The following is a 14,628-nucleotide window of genomic DNA, read 5'->3' as shown; positions in this document are numbered from 1 at the left end:
GCCCTGCCGCCTGCCTATGCCAGGAGGGTTACACCAGGGACCATCAGCTCTGGCCCCGTGGGGCTGCTGGGAGGGCTGGCCCTTACCACTGACAGGAGTCTCGGGATGGCCTGGCAGTGACTGGTCTCCCTAGAGGGGATGTGTGTAGGCACCCCTAGCCCACGGCTTCAGGGAACCACAGCTCCTGACCAGGCTCTCCCTTCTGTGGACACAGCCCTGAGGGCCCCCGTGCACAGTCAGGTGTTTCTGGGGGCTGAGGCCAGGGGCTGGTTAAATCTGGACACCCCCACTAGTCCTGCACCCTTGCCAGCCCTGGCGACCCTGGCAGTAGCAGCCATAGGCCTCAGGACAAGAGCAGACCCTCCTCAGGGCCTGGAAAGGCCTTGCCTGAGATGGGCAACCAGGTTGTGGCTGCCTGGAAGGAGGGACCCCAGGGAGCAGCGGGGAGGAGGAGGCTCTGCTGCCCCCAGCACAGTCCTGACCTTGCCCACTCTCTAGGCTTCAGTCAGCTGTGTCCCCCCCAACGCCTGAGCACCCCCACCCTGCAGCTCAGGGCCAGCCTCAGATGACCAGCTGGCCAGCAAGTCGCTGAAGTCTGGTGTGCCAGGGTGGAGAAGGCCCAGGGCACTGGGCGCCGGTTCCTTCCAGAAGGACGGTGGCAGCTTCCTCTGGGTCATGGGGGTGATGTGGCTGTATTTCTGCTCCAGCTTCAGTCTGTGGCCAGCTGATGCCCTGGGCCCCAGGAACTGCCGCAGCCCGTAGTCAAAGAGCTCAGCCAGGGGTCCCAGGGGCAGCATCCGGTCCTCGCTAAGGCTTGATCTGCATGCCTGCCCCTCAGATTCCCTGGGCATGTGGAGCCCAGGCTCAGTGGCCTCCTCATCCTCTGGGACCCTGCCCTGAGCCAGATGCACCAGGTCAGCATAGTACAGCTCCCGGGCTGAGTGGCTCGCCAGGTGGCCATCCTCATAGATGTCACAGACATCTGGGTCCTGTGCCTTGTCCTTTCGACCAAAGTACCGCTGGATGTCACCACTGATGAGCTCTGAGAAGCGCAGCAGCCGCAGTGGAGTCTCTGGGCTGCTGGGACCCTGGGGAGCCACCCCTGAGTGCTGAGGGGTCCCCTCACCCTCCAGCTCCTTGGGCTCCCCATCATAATTGTCCTCCTCCTCCTCCTCCTCTTGCTCCTCCTCCTCCGAAGTTTCAAGGGGCTCCTGGTCTGAGGGCAGGAAGGGCTGGTGGGACTGCAGGGGCAGTCGGAAGCCATAGAGAGGCCGGATCACACCAGCAGCCATGTCCTTTCAGCCACCTGGGCTTCTGGGGCCTCTGGAGCTGCAGGTGGGGCTGGGGAGGGAGGTGGAGGGCAGGTGAGCAGTCAGGGTCAGCCCACATTACACCCCAGTGCACTCCCGCTCCTCCCTCCCAGAGACCCAGGCTTCCCTGACCCGCTCAGCAGGGGCGAGTGGGCAGAGACTGAGGAGGGCGGGTGTGAGGGGCATGGGCCAGGAGTGCGGCTGGCCACTGGCAGGAGCAATTAGAGCTGTCTGGTAGGGTGGGGCTGTGTGGATGGGGGACGGAGCCGCTGCGATCACTGAGATCATGGCCACCCTGGGCCAGGGAGGGCAGAGGAAGAGAGGTCCCAGGGGTCGGCCTTGCCCAGGGCTCCCAAACCCTTGCAGTTGTCATGAGGTGTTTGGGGGCCATGAGGGCCCAGCCCAGTGCACTGCATCCAGTGGCAGCCAGAAACCCAGCTTCCAACTGACTCCCGTTGAGATAACAGACACCTGGGTGGACCTGACCAAGGTTCCTCCTGTTGAGGGGGACAATGTGGAAGAATCTGGGAGAAGTGGGGTCCAGATACCTGTCCCTGTGGGAAGGCAGGTGGGTTCCCCCAGTGGGAGGGAGAAAGAATGTGGAGCCGCACCCTGGGAAGCCCAGGTCCCAGCTCATCAAGAAACAAACCCTCTCTGAGGGGCTTGGTGTGGGTGGTCAAGGCCCTTGGACAGGCACTGCTCAGGGTCAGGGGAAGCAGAGGTAGCTGTGTGGGGCCCCCTGCCTCCTCTACCTGGAAGCCACTGAGGGACCTCCTTGCTCAAGGTGCAGGGCCCTCTGCTGTTGGGGTGTCCAGTGGCCCTAAAACAGGCCTCTGAGGATGGCTTTGTACCTTCCCAGAGGGAGAGGGGTCCCTGCAGAGGACGTGGGAGGAAGACCCATGAGTCGCAGCCCCTAGTGCTGGGCGCCCCCGGCCCTCCCCACTCACCACCAGGCCCTGGCTCCTACCTGGCCTCTGCTGCACCTCCTGCTCGGCAGTCCCACCTCCACCTGGATGCAAGCATTTATAGCTGGGCTCCGCAGCCGCCTGAGGCTGGCAAATATTTGGCAACAGCATTGTCATTGCAGACTGGACAAATAGAGCCCGTTTGCTTTAGCGCCCGGCAACCAGGGCCCTGCGGGGGGAGCGTCCGAAGACCAGCCTCACCTGTATGCATCCTGCCGGGGGACCGTGGAGTGTTTGCCACAGGCCCAGCTGGCCCACACCCTGGACCCGAGGACCCTTATCTCTGCTGCTGATTGGGCCTAGTCCAAGCCTTGTCAAATAGGCGGAAAATTAAATTTCATGCTATTTTGAGTTCTGGAGTAGGCCTCTCTGGAGGACATCCTGCCTCTGCAGCGTGCTGCACAAACAGTGCTGCTCTGGCAGCAGGGCCCTGGGCCAGCGGAAGGCAGAGGCTACAGGGTCACTGAGATGGGCTAATGTAGATGGCCCCTGGAGCCCCTGCCTAGCCCCCTCCAGCCTTGCACTGGGGGTGAGGGTTCTGGGCAGCTGTGCCCAGTCTCCACCAGCCCAGATGGGGCTGTGATGAAGACCCCGCTGGTCAAGGCTGCCCCTCCCACCTGCACAGGGCTGCAATCACCCAGTGAAACAACTGCTGCCCTGGGCTGCTTCAGGGGCCAGGCTGAAGTGGCATCTCCCTCCCCAGGCCCCACGCCTCCTGCCTGAAGCCACTCAGGGTGGAGTTGAGGGACTCTAACTCCAGCCTGCTCACATCCCACTGCCGCTGGTAGGGCTGGTCCCACCCATCAGAGGCCCACGACACTTGGTGTTCTGAGTCTCCAGCTCTTGATCTCCAGAAAGCACATGGACACAACCTCACCCTTGCCAGGTGCTCCCCCTCCGGGTGGGGACGTTGCCTCCCACCCAAGTCCATCTCAGCACACTGGACCTGGCCTTCCCTGCGGCTGGGTCCCTGCTGGTTGCCACAGTCCTCTCCTGAACCCGGAGAGCAGGAGGTTTCCGGAGGCCTGTAGCCACACAGTGCTTGGGAAGGGCCGCATCTCACAGCAGCGAGGCTCTGCGTCTGAGCTGGAGTGGGACGGCAAGGGGCAGGTCACCAGGACGTTCAGGGAGACCTCAGGCATCGTCACAGCAACCAGTCGCAACTCATTGCTCGCTCACCCCTGGCAGGCAGCCCAGGCTGTGCCCCAGGTGAGACCACATCCAGGTGAGGCCAATGTCCTGGGACTAGGGGCATCTGGCCAGGCTCAGTCCTGAGCATCAGACTGCTTGGGAATCTCTGTCTCCAGAGACTGACCTCAGGAGGCTTTTCTTTTTTCTTTTTGGTACCTGGGATTCAACCCAGGGTGCTTAGCCACTGAGCCACATCCCCAGCCCTTTTTATTTTGAGACAGGGTCTCACTAAGATTCTTAGGGCATCACTTAGTTGCTGAGGCTGGCCTTGAACTCCTGATCCTCTTGCCGCAGCCTCCCAACTTGCTGGAATTACTGGCATGTGCCACCACACCCAGCCTGACCTCAGGCTTGTTCAATTTGAGACTTCAGGATCCAAAGACACTGGCCCTGCCCTGGCTCTCGGGTGGCTTTGCCTCAGCAGCCTCCCCGCTGACCCAGAGCAGCACAGCTGCCAGCCCCGATCTGCGGGAGGCCCAGGGTCGGGGTTCCCAGCTGCTGGGGCAGGTAGGCCCTGCTCTTTGACCACATACAGCCCCTTGCCCTTTTGCTGGCTCAGGGAGCTCCTGCTCCGACCTTCCCAGAACCCCAGAGCTGAACCCAGGGGGAGGGGGCACATCTGCTTCTGCTCAGAACCGTAGCACCCCTCTACTTGCCCTGGGAAGGACGGGCTGGTGCAGGGAAGGGACTGGACATAGTCTGAGGCTGTGTGCTGCCCACTTCCATCTTGTGGGGCAGGCAGCAGAGGGGCAGCCAAGGGACCTTGGGAACCTGGCAGAGGACCCAGGAGGCATGTGGCCGTGGGTTTCGTGTTCTACCCTGACCGGGAGATGGGGGAGGCCATGCAGACGCTGTGAGCGCAGGCGGTGACCGGCTCACTCAGTGCAGCCCTGGCCTGTGTGGACCCCAGACTGGCACTGCAGTGAGGGAAGACACACAGCCCTGCCCACCTGTGACCAGAGAAGGGGCTTTGGGGATGCACAGAGGGCAGAGCCTGAGGAGAGCCCAGATGCTGCTGCAGAGCTGGAAGCCCCTGGGGTTCATGGGGTCCTTGTAAAGTGGAGGCAGCAGGTCAGAGGCAGACAGAGTGGGAGATGCTGCACTAATGGCTTTGAAGATGGTGGGGGCGACACAGCGAGGAGTGCAGGGGCCTCAGAAGCTGGAAAATGCAAGCAGGTTTTCCCACAGGCTCTGCAGTGCGGCCTGCTGCCCCTGCATCCCAGGCCAGCAGAGCACACTGGAACTCTGTATGTGTGTAAGCCTCACAGCTGTCACTGGCTCCAGCACAGGACAGCCTCAGCCAGAGGTGGGCAGTGCATGTGCAGGGCCTCGTGGCCACTGTGAAGTCTGGATCCTACCCCAACTGAGCCCAGGTGAACTCAAGTCCCAGGTGAGGCCATGAACGCTGACCCTCAGCCCTTCCTCTGCCACTGAAGAGAACACCCACGTGAGGTGATCTGTCCAGCTCCTGCAGGAGGAGGGCACGATGGGTGGCGTCCCCAGGGCCTGGCTCTTACCCCAACCCCTCTTCTTTCCCATCCTGATTGAGGCATCTGCCAGCAGGACAGGGGCAGTGACGGGTTCGGATCCTGCAGTGGCAAGTACAGAGACGTCCATTCGTGCTGCCAAGAGAGGGTCATCCACTGAGAGTTAGACCCTTGTTCTTGTCCTAGTATGATCCTGATGTTTTTCTCCACCTGAAAAGAGATCGGGGAGAAACCAGAGCCTGGGACGAAAACTTCTAGAGTGGGGCAGTCGCTGGAGCAGCAGGGGCAGGAGATTGGGAAGGGGAGCTTGGCAAGGCTTCCGGACGGCACCTGAGACCAGGGAGGCAGGCACCACGCCCCACAGGGTGGGCTGAGGCGTGAGGATGGAGGCAACGTAAGTGCAGTTCTGGGATCCAGCGTGGGGTCAGCAAGTCGTCCCTTCCTCACCTCACCTGAGCTTTGAGCCAAGTTCACAGTGGCCAGCTCTGGCTTTTGTTTTCCGTTAGGCCAGGTCAGTGGGGGATAGCCTGACAGGGACTCTTGGGTCAGTGGAAAGCCATACTTGCCAGTGGTCATTGCCTGCACATGTCTGGCCAGTGTTGGGTGGGTAGCCAGTCCAAGGCCAAGCAGCTTTGTGTCCCAAGCCCCCTCCCACCCATCCAGGCCCCTAGACGAAGCTGGGGCCTGAGCATATGTCCCAGCATCTGCCTGGCTCTCTCTATGGATAGTGCTGGGCCCTGCAGAGCTCTGGGCCCACTGCCCCCACCAGCCCCCACCCCACCCTGTTGTCAGGTCTCAGGCCCTGGGAGAACAGCTCTGCCCTTCCAGAGGCAAGCTCTGCCTGTCCCCAGGCACCCCATATTGATCTTCCCAGGAAAATCAATAGCTCCAATATGTCAGCTCTCAAGTGGCGCTACAATAAATTACCTCGTCATTAAGCACACAAGGGCTGTAGCCTCCGCCCCCCATTAGTGGGACATTAGGCCTCCCGTGAAATTTCTCTGTGTGCTTTGAGATAATGAAGGCTGAGGTGTTGGTTTATGTCACGGGGAGGGGAGGGTGACTCAGGGCTGGGCCTTTTCCTCTCAGAGTTCCCAGCCAGGCCGCTGGGAACCAACATGCCTCGAAGCCCAGGCCCCTCAGCAGCAGGACAAGAGGAAGGACTGCAGGGGTCAGGGGAGACTATCGGCTGCAGGCCCTGGGTTGGATGCTGTCAGGAGTAGGTCGATGCTACGGAGGGCACTAGAGGAGCCCAGCACAGGACGCACATCTGTGATCCCTGCTTGGGAGGCTGGCGCAGGAGGGCTGCAAGTTCAAAGCCAGCCAGGACAATGTAGTGAAACCCTGCCTCAAATTTTTAAAAAAGGGCTGGGGAAGTGACTCAGAGGTAGAGCACTTACCTAGCATGTGTGAGGTACTGGGTTGCACCTCAAACCACACGACAAACAAAACAACAGGGCTTCTTCACCTCACAGCCTTGGAGACCAGAAGTCCAAAACCAGGGCTGCTCCCAGTGACAACTGGAGAGACTGTGCCAGGTCACATGCCTCTGTCAGTGCAGTCTTGGCTGGCAGACACACCATTCCAACCTCAGCCTCTGTGGTCGTACGACCTTCGCCCTTCTGTACATCTGTCTTCTTTTCTTATGAGGACATATGTAACTGGATTAGCCTACCCTGATGCAGCATGACTTTGTTTAACTAACATCTGCAAAGACCCTGTTTTCAAAAAAGGTCATATTCTTGTTTTCCGAGGGGGAACTGCAGGCTCCATACAGCATTTTCCAGTCTCAGCAGTAGCCTGAGTGTGTGACACCCAACTAGAGCTGAGGAAGCTCAAGGAGGCTCAGAGGATCACGTTACCCTCCGAGGGTCTCATTTCTGTTCTTGATCTATGACAGTCATCAAGACTGAGATGGGTACTCTGTCATGTTTGGGGTGAAGCTCTAGCCCCTGCCCTACCTCCTGATCCAAGCCCTGTGCCTAGCTGCCATGAAGCATCTCAACCTGAAACCACTAGTCTGAGTTGGCAGCCCTTCTGCAGATCCATCCAAGCCTCCAGACCCCTGATCTCTTCCTCCAGGAAACTCTGGGCTATATCTACACTTCGATCGCCCTCCTCCCATACACACTGGGTGCTCCCAGGTCCGTGCATGGGAGGTTGGTGTGCCTGTGATTCTGGTGGGGCTCTGGGGTGGAACAGGTGGGGCGGGCCCACGGAGTGGGCAACAGGTGCCTCTATTGACACAGCAGCTCTGAACGCACCCTGGGATGGGCCTGGTGTTGGAGCGGGGCGGGGACACCCATGTATCCTTGGCTCAGAACACTTCCAGGCCGTCCCCCTGCCTAATGATGTGACAGCATCTCCCACCAGGAACACCTGATCCTGGTCCTTCTCTCGCCAAGAAGGAGGCACAAGAAAGACATCACACACTCCAGGTCACAGGTGGTTGTGGGATCCGATTTTGTGGCATCCCCAGAGCAGATTATGGCTCCCGAGAGAAATCTTAAATGTCTATTTCTAAGTGAAAGAAACCAAGCTGAAAAGGCTGAAGCGTGCGTGGCGGCACTCGAGAGCAGATGATGGCTTCTGCCCGACGCAGTGCGCCAAGAGGAGTAATGCGGAGAACGGACTCCAGAGGGCGGCGCGAGGCTCCGGGTAGGAGGTCGGTGCGTGCAGGGCTGGTCCCAGCACCGTGGCCCGTCCCAGCACCGTGGCCCGACCCAGCACCGCGGCCCAGGCCAGATGGACAACTGCACTTCCCGGCAGGCCGCGCGGCAGTAGAGGGCGGGACCTGGGGCGGAAGTGCCCCCAGAGAAATGTGTCATTTCCGCGGCGCGGCAGGACACACGTTCCGTAGTCGTGAGACCCGGAATGGCGCCGGCTTCCGGTCCTGGACGAAGGAAGTGACGCAAGAGGCGCGTCGCGGGGCGGAGGTCGCGATGAGCCGCGTCCTTTGTGCGCCGGCCGGAGGGTGAGGGCCGCGCGGTCTCTGCGGGCAGGGGCCGGGGTCGGGCCCCGGGCCGGGGCGGCCCATTCACTGCTCACTCTCTTACAGGGCTGTGCGGGCGCTCAGGCTCGCGGTCTGGGCTTCGCGGCGTCAACACCCGCCGCCGGCTGGCCGGGCTCGGGCCCAGCCCGCGGACGAGGAGGAGGAGGACCCCGACCGCCCCCTTCGGTTTTCCTCCAGCAAAGCCAACCCGTCCCGCTGGACTGTGGAGCAGTCCCTGGGGAAGGAGCAGCAGCGGCCTTGGTGGAAGGTGCTGCCCCTCAGCCTCTCCCTCATGGCTGTGGTCATCTGGTGCTTCCTGAGGCAGGAGAGCGGCGCGGATCAGTGGTTGAGACGCGTGCTGGAAGAAGAGCCCACCGACGCCCCCGAGGAGCCCGGGGCGCGGGCCGCCTACGGGGCGGGAACCTCGGGTGCCGGCTGGGGCTAGCTGGACGAGAGCGCGCAGCCTCCCTCGGGCGCCAGATGCCTCGGAGGAGGTTTCGGTCCCGGCGTGCGTGGGACTCGGGCGCTCTTGGTGCTGACGCGTGCAGGCAGCGGAAGGTCAGCAGGAACCTGCTTCCTGCCCAACACCGACGCCCGGTGATAGCATCCAAGACTTCAGACGCATGGGGAAGGTGTTGGCTGCACTGCGTGCCGCTGGATCCGTGATGTCTGTGCAGTCCGATCACGTTTCGGAAGCAGTTCGGCGGGTACTTGTAACCCGGTGTTATTTACGGATCATTTGCTTTCTGAAACAATAACTGACACAAGTGTTAGAATGTGCTGTGCTGTGTGCACATAACATGTTGATGTTAGTTTTTCACACTAACAAATTGAAAATACATTTTAATACAATAACACTCAGGTGATTTGGGTGGTTTTTCCTTTCGTTACATTTTGTTGAAAAGGTATCTTAATAGGCCAACAACCTCCTTTTTTTAAACAAATTTTTTAACTTGTAAATGGATACAATATCTTTACTTATTTTTATGTGGTGCTGAGGATTGAACCCAGTGCCTCACATATGCAAGGTAAGCGGTCTACCACTGAGCCACATCCCCAGCCTCAACAACCACCTTTTTAAAAACAACCTAGTTTGTTCATTGTGGTACTGGGGATTGAACCCAGGGGCCCTCAGCCATTTATTTGAGACCGGTCTCTCTCAGTTGCTGAGGCTGGCTTCAAACTTGTGATACTCTTGCTTCAACCTCTGAAATCGCCGGAATTAGGCGTGCACTAGCGGCACCTGGCTTTGCAGAACTTTATTTTTAACATGTCAACAACTTTCTGGTTGTAGAATACAACTAATAAGTATTTCTTTTCATAAATTACAGGTACTATTTTGGGTTCCCAAATATATTTTCCAAATTTGACATAAGGAGAAACTTGCTTAATTTGAATTAAATGCAAAGTGTATAAACAGAAGCTTTCATTTTACTTGAACTTTTGGTGGAAGGCTTTATTATCATGTGTGATGCTAAAGGTGCTTTTTTTTTTTTTTTTTTTCCCCTGGATGCATATGTTGGAAAAACAGGTTTTTGGCCATTAGGTGTGGCAGCATATACCTTCTCACAAGGGCCTCTTTGCACAAGTGTGCTAAGGATCTGGGACCTTCATAGACTACCAGGGAAGTGGGGTGTGTATACCAGCATGCTTGTCCTTGAAGGACTGGGCCTGAGGTCAGAAAGACTGCCTAGGCTTAGCTCCTCTGGCCTGGTCCCAGTGGGGGCGAAGGTCTCTGCCTTGGGGTGGTTGTGACCTATTTGGTTGTGAGCATTTTATTTTGAGTAGCAGTCATTCAAACCAGAACTCTGTCTTTTACTCTGACTACCTCCTGGGTATGGGGGTTGGGTTATGGGCAGTTGGAACTTTCGTGTTAATAAAAAGGTTTTGTGTTTGTTTTTGTTTTCTTTTGTAGTGCTGGAGATTGAACCTGGGGCCTTGTGCAGGCCAGACCAGCACTCTATGACAGAGCTACACTCCCATCCTTTTTTATTTTTAATTTGAACAGGATCTTATTAGTTGCCCGGGCTGATCCTGAACTTGGGATCCTCCTACCTCAGCCTTCTGAGTAGCTGGGTTATGGTTTGTACCACCACACCTGGCTAAAAGTAATTTTCATATAACAAAGCAATATATTTTTTTCTAGGAAAGATTACTAAGCTAAAGAGAACCAGAAGCACCAGATGTAACCACTTTGAACACCTCATCATTTAGCTTTTTGTGCAAATATATAAATACTATTTTTCAAAGATGCAGTGGGTTGTGGTCTTTTTAAAAATTCCTTTTATCTTCCAGTGCTGAGAATGGAGCCCAGGCCCTTGAGCATGCTGGGCAAGTGCTGTATGCTGACCTGCACCCTGGCTCCTGTGTTTTTTTTTTTTTTTTTTTTTAATGGTACTGGGGTTTGAACCCAGGGATGCTTAACCACTGAACCCCAGCCCTTTTTATATTTTATTTAGAGACAGGGTCACCCTAAGTTGCTTAGGGCCTCACTACATTCGGGAGGCTGGCCTTGAACTTTGATCCTCCTGTCTCAGCCTTCCAAGCTGCTGGGGTTTCAGGTATGCGTCACCACACCTGGCCTCTGTGGGACTGTTTTTAATGAGACAACTCACCACATGTAGCAGATCCTGAGTGTGTTCAGACTGTTGGCTTTACACTAGTAACATCAGATGGTGTCATAAGCAAAAGGGGGATCCTTGTCCAGCTATGGGCAGTGGGCAGACTTGACTCACACCTGGGGTTTCCACAGGGTGACAACCAAGTAGGGTGATGGATACACAGCTAGTTAAAATCTTTTCTTTAGCTATTTTTGTAGAATGCTTGTCTTAGTCCCTCAACTGGGCTGTAACTTTTATTCTTCCTAGAGGAATAGGAAGGTTGACTGTCAGGTTGGCCTCCCCAGCTGAGTGCCCAGTGAGCACCTGCAGGAAGGGCAGTGTCAGGGATGCAGGAATTAAGCTGCAGGGCAGAAGGAGGAGGAAACTTGAAGAAAGGGTGGGCTGGGAGTGTAGCTCAGTGGTAGAGTACTTGCCTAGCATGCATAGGGCCTCGGGTTCCATTCCCATTACTGGAAAAAGTTTTTTTTTCAAGGAAGAGAAGTTTGATTAAATGGCCACTTTGTGTAAGCTGCTAGGCAATAAGCAATTTTGGAAAATTCTGGTAGTGCTGTAGGTTCACTTCTGTTCCTGCCCCCCACCCCAAAAGGGGATGCTACATTCATAATAAAAACCCGGGTGGCTGGGTGTGGTGATGCACATCAGTAATCCCAGTGACTCCAGAGGCTGAGGCAGGAGGATTGCAGATTGGAGGCCAGCGTTAGTAATTTAGTGAGACCCTGTCTCAAAAAAACCCCCTAGTGTTACTTTATGTAAATATGGCACTGTCCCGACCTTTAAAGAAAATTCTTCAAAAGTATGGAAAATACTTTGTCATTGTAGCCTATCAGTTTTCTTTGATGTCTACGAGGAAGATGTCTTCCTGCAGGAGGAGAAACAGGAACCTTTGTTCACCCCAGATTCCCTTTTCTGGCCGTGTGTGTGCTGAGGCTTCTTAGCTAGTTTGGCTGTCTTCCCAGGCTTCTAAGGTGGAGGGCTGGGGTTACCCTAGACGTTTTCATCCGTGCACCCTCGCAGTGTGCAAGATGTTTCTCTGAGGAATCCATGGGCCTTCTGTTTCATTTGCCTTTTTATTTTATTTATTTATTTATTTTTTTGTATGGAGGATTGAACCGAGGGACACTTAACCACTGAGCCACATCCCCAGCACTTTAAAAAAAAAAAAAAATTTTTTTTTTAAATTCTTATTTAGAAACGGGGTCTCTAAATAAAATATAAGGGCCTTGCTAAATTGCTGAGGATGGCTTCGAACTCTGGATCCTCCTGCCTCAACCTCCCAAGCTGCTGGGATTACGGGGGAGCACTACTACGCCCTGCCTTGGTTTGCTTTTAACATATGTTCTTGATTATTTTTAATTACTTAATTTCAAGATCAAACTTTATGTCGTGCTGGAAATTGAACCCAGGGCCTTGTGTATGAAAGGTAAGCACTACTACCAACTGAGCTATATCCCCAGCCCTAAACTTAAAAGTTAGAAGAGGTAATAATTCATTTAGAAGAGTGAACATATAAAAAAGTCATGTTACCAGCAAGTGATAAATTTTAATTTGCTGTGCTATTAGCACTTCAAAAATAACTTTACATACTTGGACAAATTATATTTGTACGTCATTCACCGCCTGATTCTGATGTTTACATTTAGATTGCTGTTCAGAGAATGGAGTACGTTAGTTTCCAGAGGATCAGGATCCTTTGCCCTCTAGCTATTTCCTTTCCCGAATTAAAGGTTGCCGCTCAAAGACAAAGTCAGGACCCATCTGGCAACTCTACTTCTGCCAAGGGCGCCTCCCTGTTTTATCTTGCATTTAAGACGTCACACCGCAACCCTGGGCTCCCCTCCCGAAGCCCCCCGGCCGGCTGACCTGCCGCGGTGCCTCCCTGCGCACCCTGGGCGTCTCTGCCCACTGCTGGCCAGCTTCTTGCATTCCTGTGTCAGGAAGCAGCTCTGCTGGGTTATGGTTCCCATATGATTCGGTTCGTCCATCGGAGGGACACAATTCCCAGATCTCCAGCATATCGCAGGGGCGACCACGGCCAGGCTCTGCTTTCAGACTTTTCCGTGCTAAAAGGAGCCATGTCCGCGAGCATCGCCGGTCCGCGTCGCTCCCAGCGCCCCGCCGCGCCGGACCACCGACCGACGGCGAGCGCTCCGGTAGGCGGCGGCCGCGGCGCGCGCGCGGGGGTCTACGTGCGGGGGCGCGGCCGGCGGGGGCGGGCCGGGGCGGGGCCGGCCCGGCGGGGGGCGCGGGGGGCTCGGTGCGGGGGGAGATCCGGGGGCGGGGGCGCCGGCGCGGCGCATGCGCGCTGCATTGTTTTGACTGAAAATGCCGTCGGTTTCGAAAACGGCGGCGGCGGCGGCGGTGAGCGGGTCCCCCCCGCAGACCGAGAAGCCGACCCACTACAGGTCAGTGCCGGGCCCCCGCCCGCGCCGCCTGGATGCCGGCGCGCCGCCGAGGCGCAGGGAGCGGCTCGCGCGCGCGCCCGGCGGGCCTGGGTGTCGCCACCGAGGTGCGCCCGCCGCCCGCGCCCCCGCCGCTCGCCGGCGGCACTGGGCTGCGGAGCCGCGGCGGTCCGCACGCGACGCCGGCGCGCGAGGGAAGAGGCGGCGCCCCGGGCCTGGGGTGGTCCCGGGCCCGGCTGGGGCGCGCGCCTGCGCTCGGGGGTCCGCGCGTCCCTGGCTGGGGATCGGAAACAGGGCCTGGCTAGGGTTCCGGGGCGCGCCTGGGCTCTGGTGGACGCACGGCCGTCTGCGCGCAGTCTGCCGCCGCCTGAGGTCGAGAGGCGGCGCCCAGGGTCTGGCGTGGTCCGTGGGTTGCGGGCGGAAGGCCGCGCCTGGAGTCGCGGTGGGTGTCTGGGCTCTTGAGATCGCGGTGCGGCACTTGAGGCTGAGGGTCGCGTCTGCTGTAGGGCTGGGCAGCTGCGCCTGGTGTCTGGGGAGACGCGCCTGGGGGCCATCTGGAATCTGAACCCGGAGGTGTGCCTGGGGTTGGGGATGGAGGGCTGTGCGTGGGGTCTGGGAGGTCGCGCCTGTGGTATAGGGACCGTGCCTGGGACCCGAGAACCATCTGGGCTACGAGTCGGGGGCATGGCGCCTGGGATTGGGGAACCACATTTGGGGTCTGGGAGTTCGCCCCTGGGGGCCTGGGAACGCCCCCCGGGCGTTCTTCAGTCGCCTGGAGTCCACCAGGTCTCAGGGAATAGGTGGGGGGCGTGTTGCCCCTGGATGGACAGCTGCACCTGGGGTTCCGGGACGAGCTGGGACGGGGGTGGGGGGATCCTCTCTGGTACGTCTGGGGTCTGGTCTGAGAGTTCGCGCCTGGGGTTCGGGAAACGCGCCCAGGCGGGTTGGGCCGCTTGGGATGATCTGGGCTCCCAGTTGGGGTCGTGGTGCCACCCCCCACCCCGAGAAGAACCCGTATCTGTCTATGAGTTCCTGGGGCCGCCCAACGGCGGAGGTGGCAGCGGAAGCGACCGCAACGCTGTCTGTCTTTCCAGGTACCTAAAGGAGTTCAGGACCGAGCAGTGCTCCCTGTTTGTGCGGCACAAGTGTGGCCAGCACCGCCCCTTCACCTGTTTCCATTGGCACTTCCTAAATCAGCGTCGGCGCAGACCCCTCCGCAGGCGCGATGGCACCTTCAACTACAGCCCTGACGTGTACTGCTCCAAGTACGACGAGGCCACCGGCCTGTGTCCAGACGGCGACGAGTAAGTGGCCCACGTGGGCGCTGCGGTGCCTCGGCCTGGACGCCTGGATGCGCTGTCAGCAGGGGTCCCGGTGTGTTCGGCGTCTGGCGCTTGTTGGAGGAGTTTTGTCCTGAAGTCTTCGGTTGAGGGGGGTATTTCCTAGTTTTTAGGTCAGTGCGGGAGGCAACATGCGTATTTTAGGTGTAAACTTTTTTTGCGGTGGGCGGGTACTGAGGATTGAACTCAAGGGCATTCGACCACTGAGCCACGTCCCCAGTCCTACTTTGTACTTTATTTAGAAAGTAAGTTGCTTAGCGCCTTGCCATTGCTGAGGCTGGCTTTGAACTCTCCATCCTCTTGCCTCAGCCTCCTAAGCCACT

General features: G+C 57.7%; 3 protein-coding genes across 8 annotated transcripts in view; 2 read left to right on the top strand and 1 right to left on the bottom strand.

Annotated features, from left to right (window-relative positions):
- Positions 1-29: 29 nt before the first annotated feature.
- On the bottom strand, positions 30-4,924 carry PERCC1 (proline and glutamate rich with coiled coil 1). Of its 2 annotated transcripts, none has more exons than XM_079120463.1 (2): positions 4,825-4,924; positions 30-1,341 (listed from the first exon to the last, which is right to left on the bottom strand). In XM_079120463.1, the coding sequence occupies exon 2, from the start codon at positions 1,290-1,292 to the stop codon at positions 495-497; it is 798 nt and encodes a 265-aa protein (XP_078976589.1). In that variant the 5' UTR covers positions 1,293-1,341; positions 4,825-4,924; the 3' UTR covers positions 30-494. The 2 variants fall into 2 exon arrangements, with proteins under 2 accessions (XP_078976589.1, XP_078976590.1); XM_079120464.1 differs by lacking the exon at positions 4,825-4,924 and adding an exon at positions 2,278-3,375.
- Positions 4,925-7,772: 2,848 nt separating this feature from the next.
- On the top strand, positions 7,773-8,467 carry UQCC4 (ubiquinol-cytochrome c reductase complex assembly factor 4; the record flags this gene model as incomplete). Its single annotated transcript, XM_079121840.1, has 2 exons — positions 7,773-7,927; positions 8,012-8,467. 2 exons carry the CDS (start codon positions 7,773-7,775, stop codon positions 8,388-8,390), a joined length of 534 nt encoding a protein of 177 aa, XP_078977966.1. The 3' UTR covers positions 8,391-8,467.
- Positions 8,468-12,841: 4,374 nt separating this feature from the next.
- Positions 12,842-14,628, top strand: part of UNKL (unk like zinc finger) — a 34,917-nt gene continuing 33,130 nt past the window's right edge. For 4 of the 5 annotated variants that reach the window (XM_079121890.1, XM_079121888.1, XM_079121889.1 and 1 more), the window contains exons 1-2: positions 12,842-12,968; positions 14,060-14,269. In XM_079121890.1, the coding sequence (XP_078978016.1) occupies positions 12,889-12,968; positions 14,060-14,269 (290 nt within the window). In that variant the 5' untranslated portion in view covers positions 12,842-12,888. Of the gene's footprint in view, positions 12,969-13,130; positions 13,408-14,059; positions 14,270-14,628 lie in introns of those variants that run through there. The other variant, XM_079121891.1, reaches the window with a different exon arrangement.

Source organism: Sciurus vulgaris, assembly GCF_902686455.1.
Source record: "Sciurus vulgaris genome assembly, chromosome: 18".
Lineage (NCBI taxonomy): Eukaryota > Metazoa > Chordata > Mammalia > Rodentia > Sciuridae > Sciurus > Sciurus vulgaris.
The sequence above is the reverse complement of the archived record's forward strand: the minus strand, read 5'-3'. Positions and strand labels throughout refer to the sequence as shown.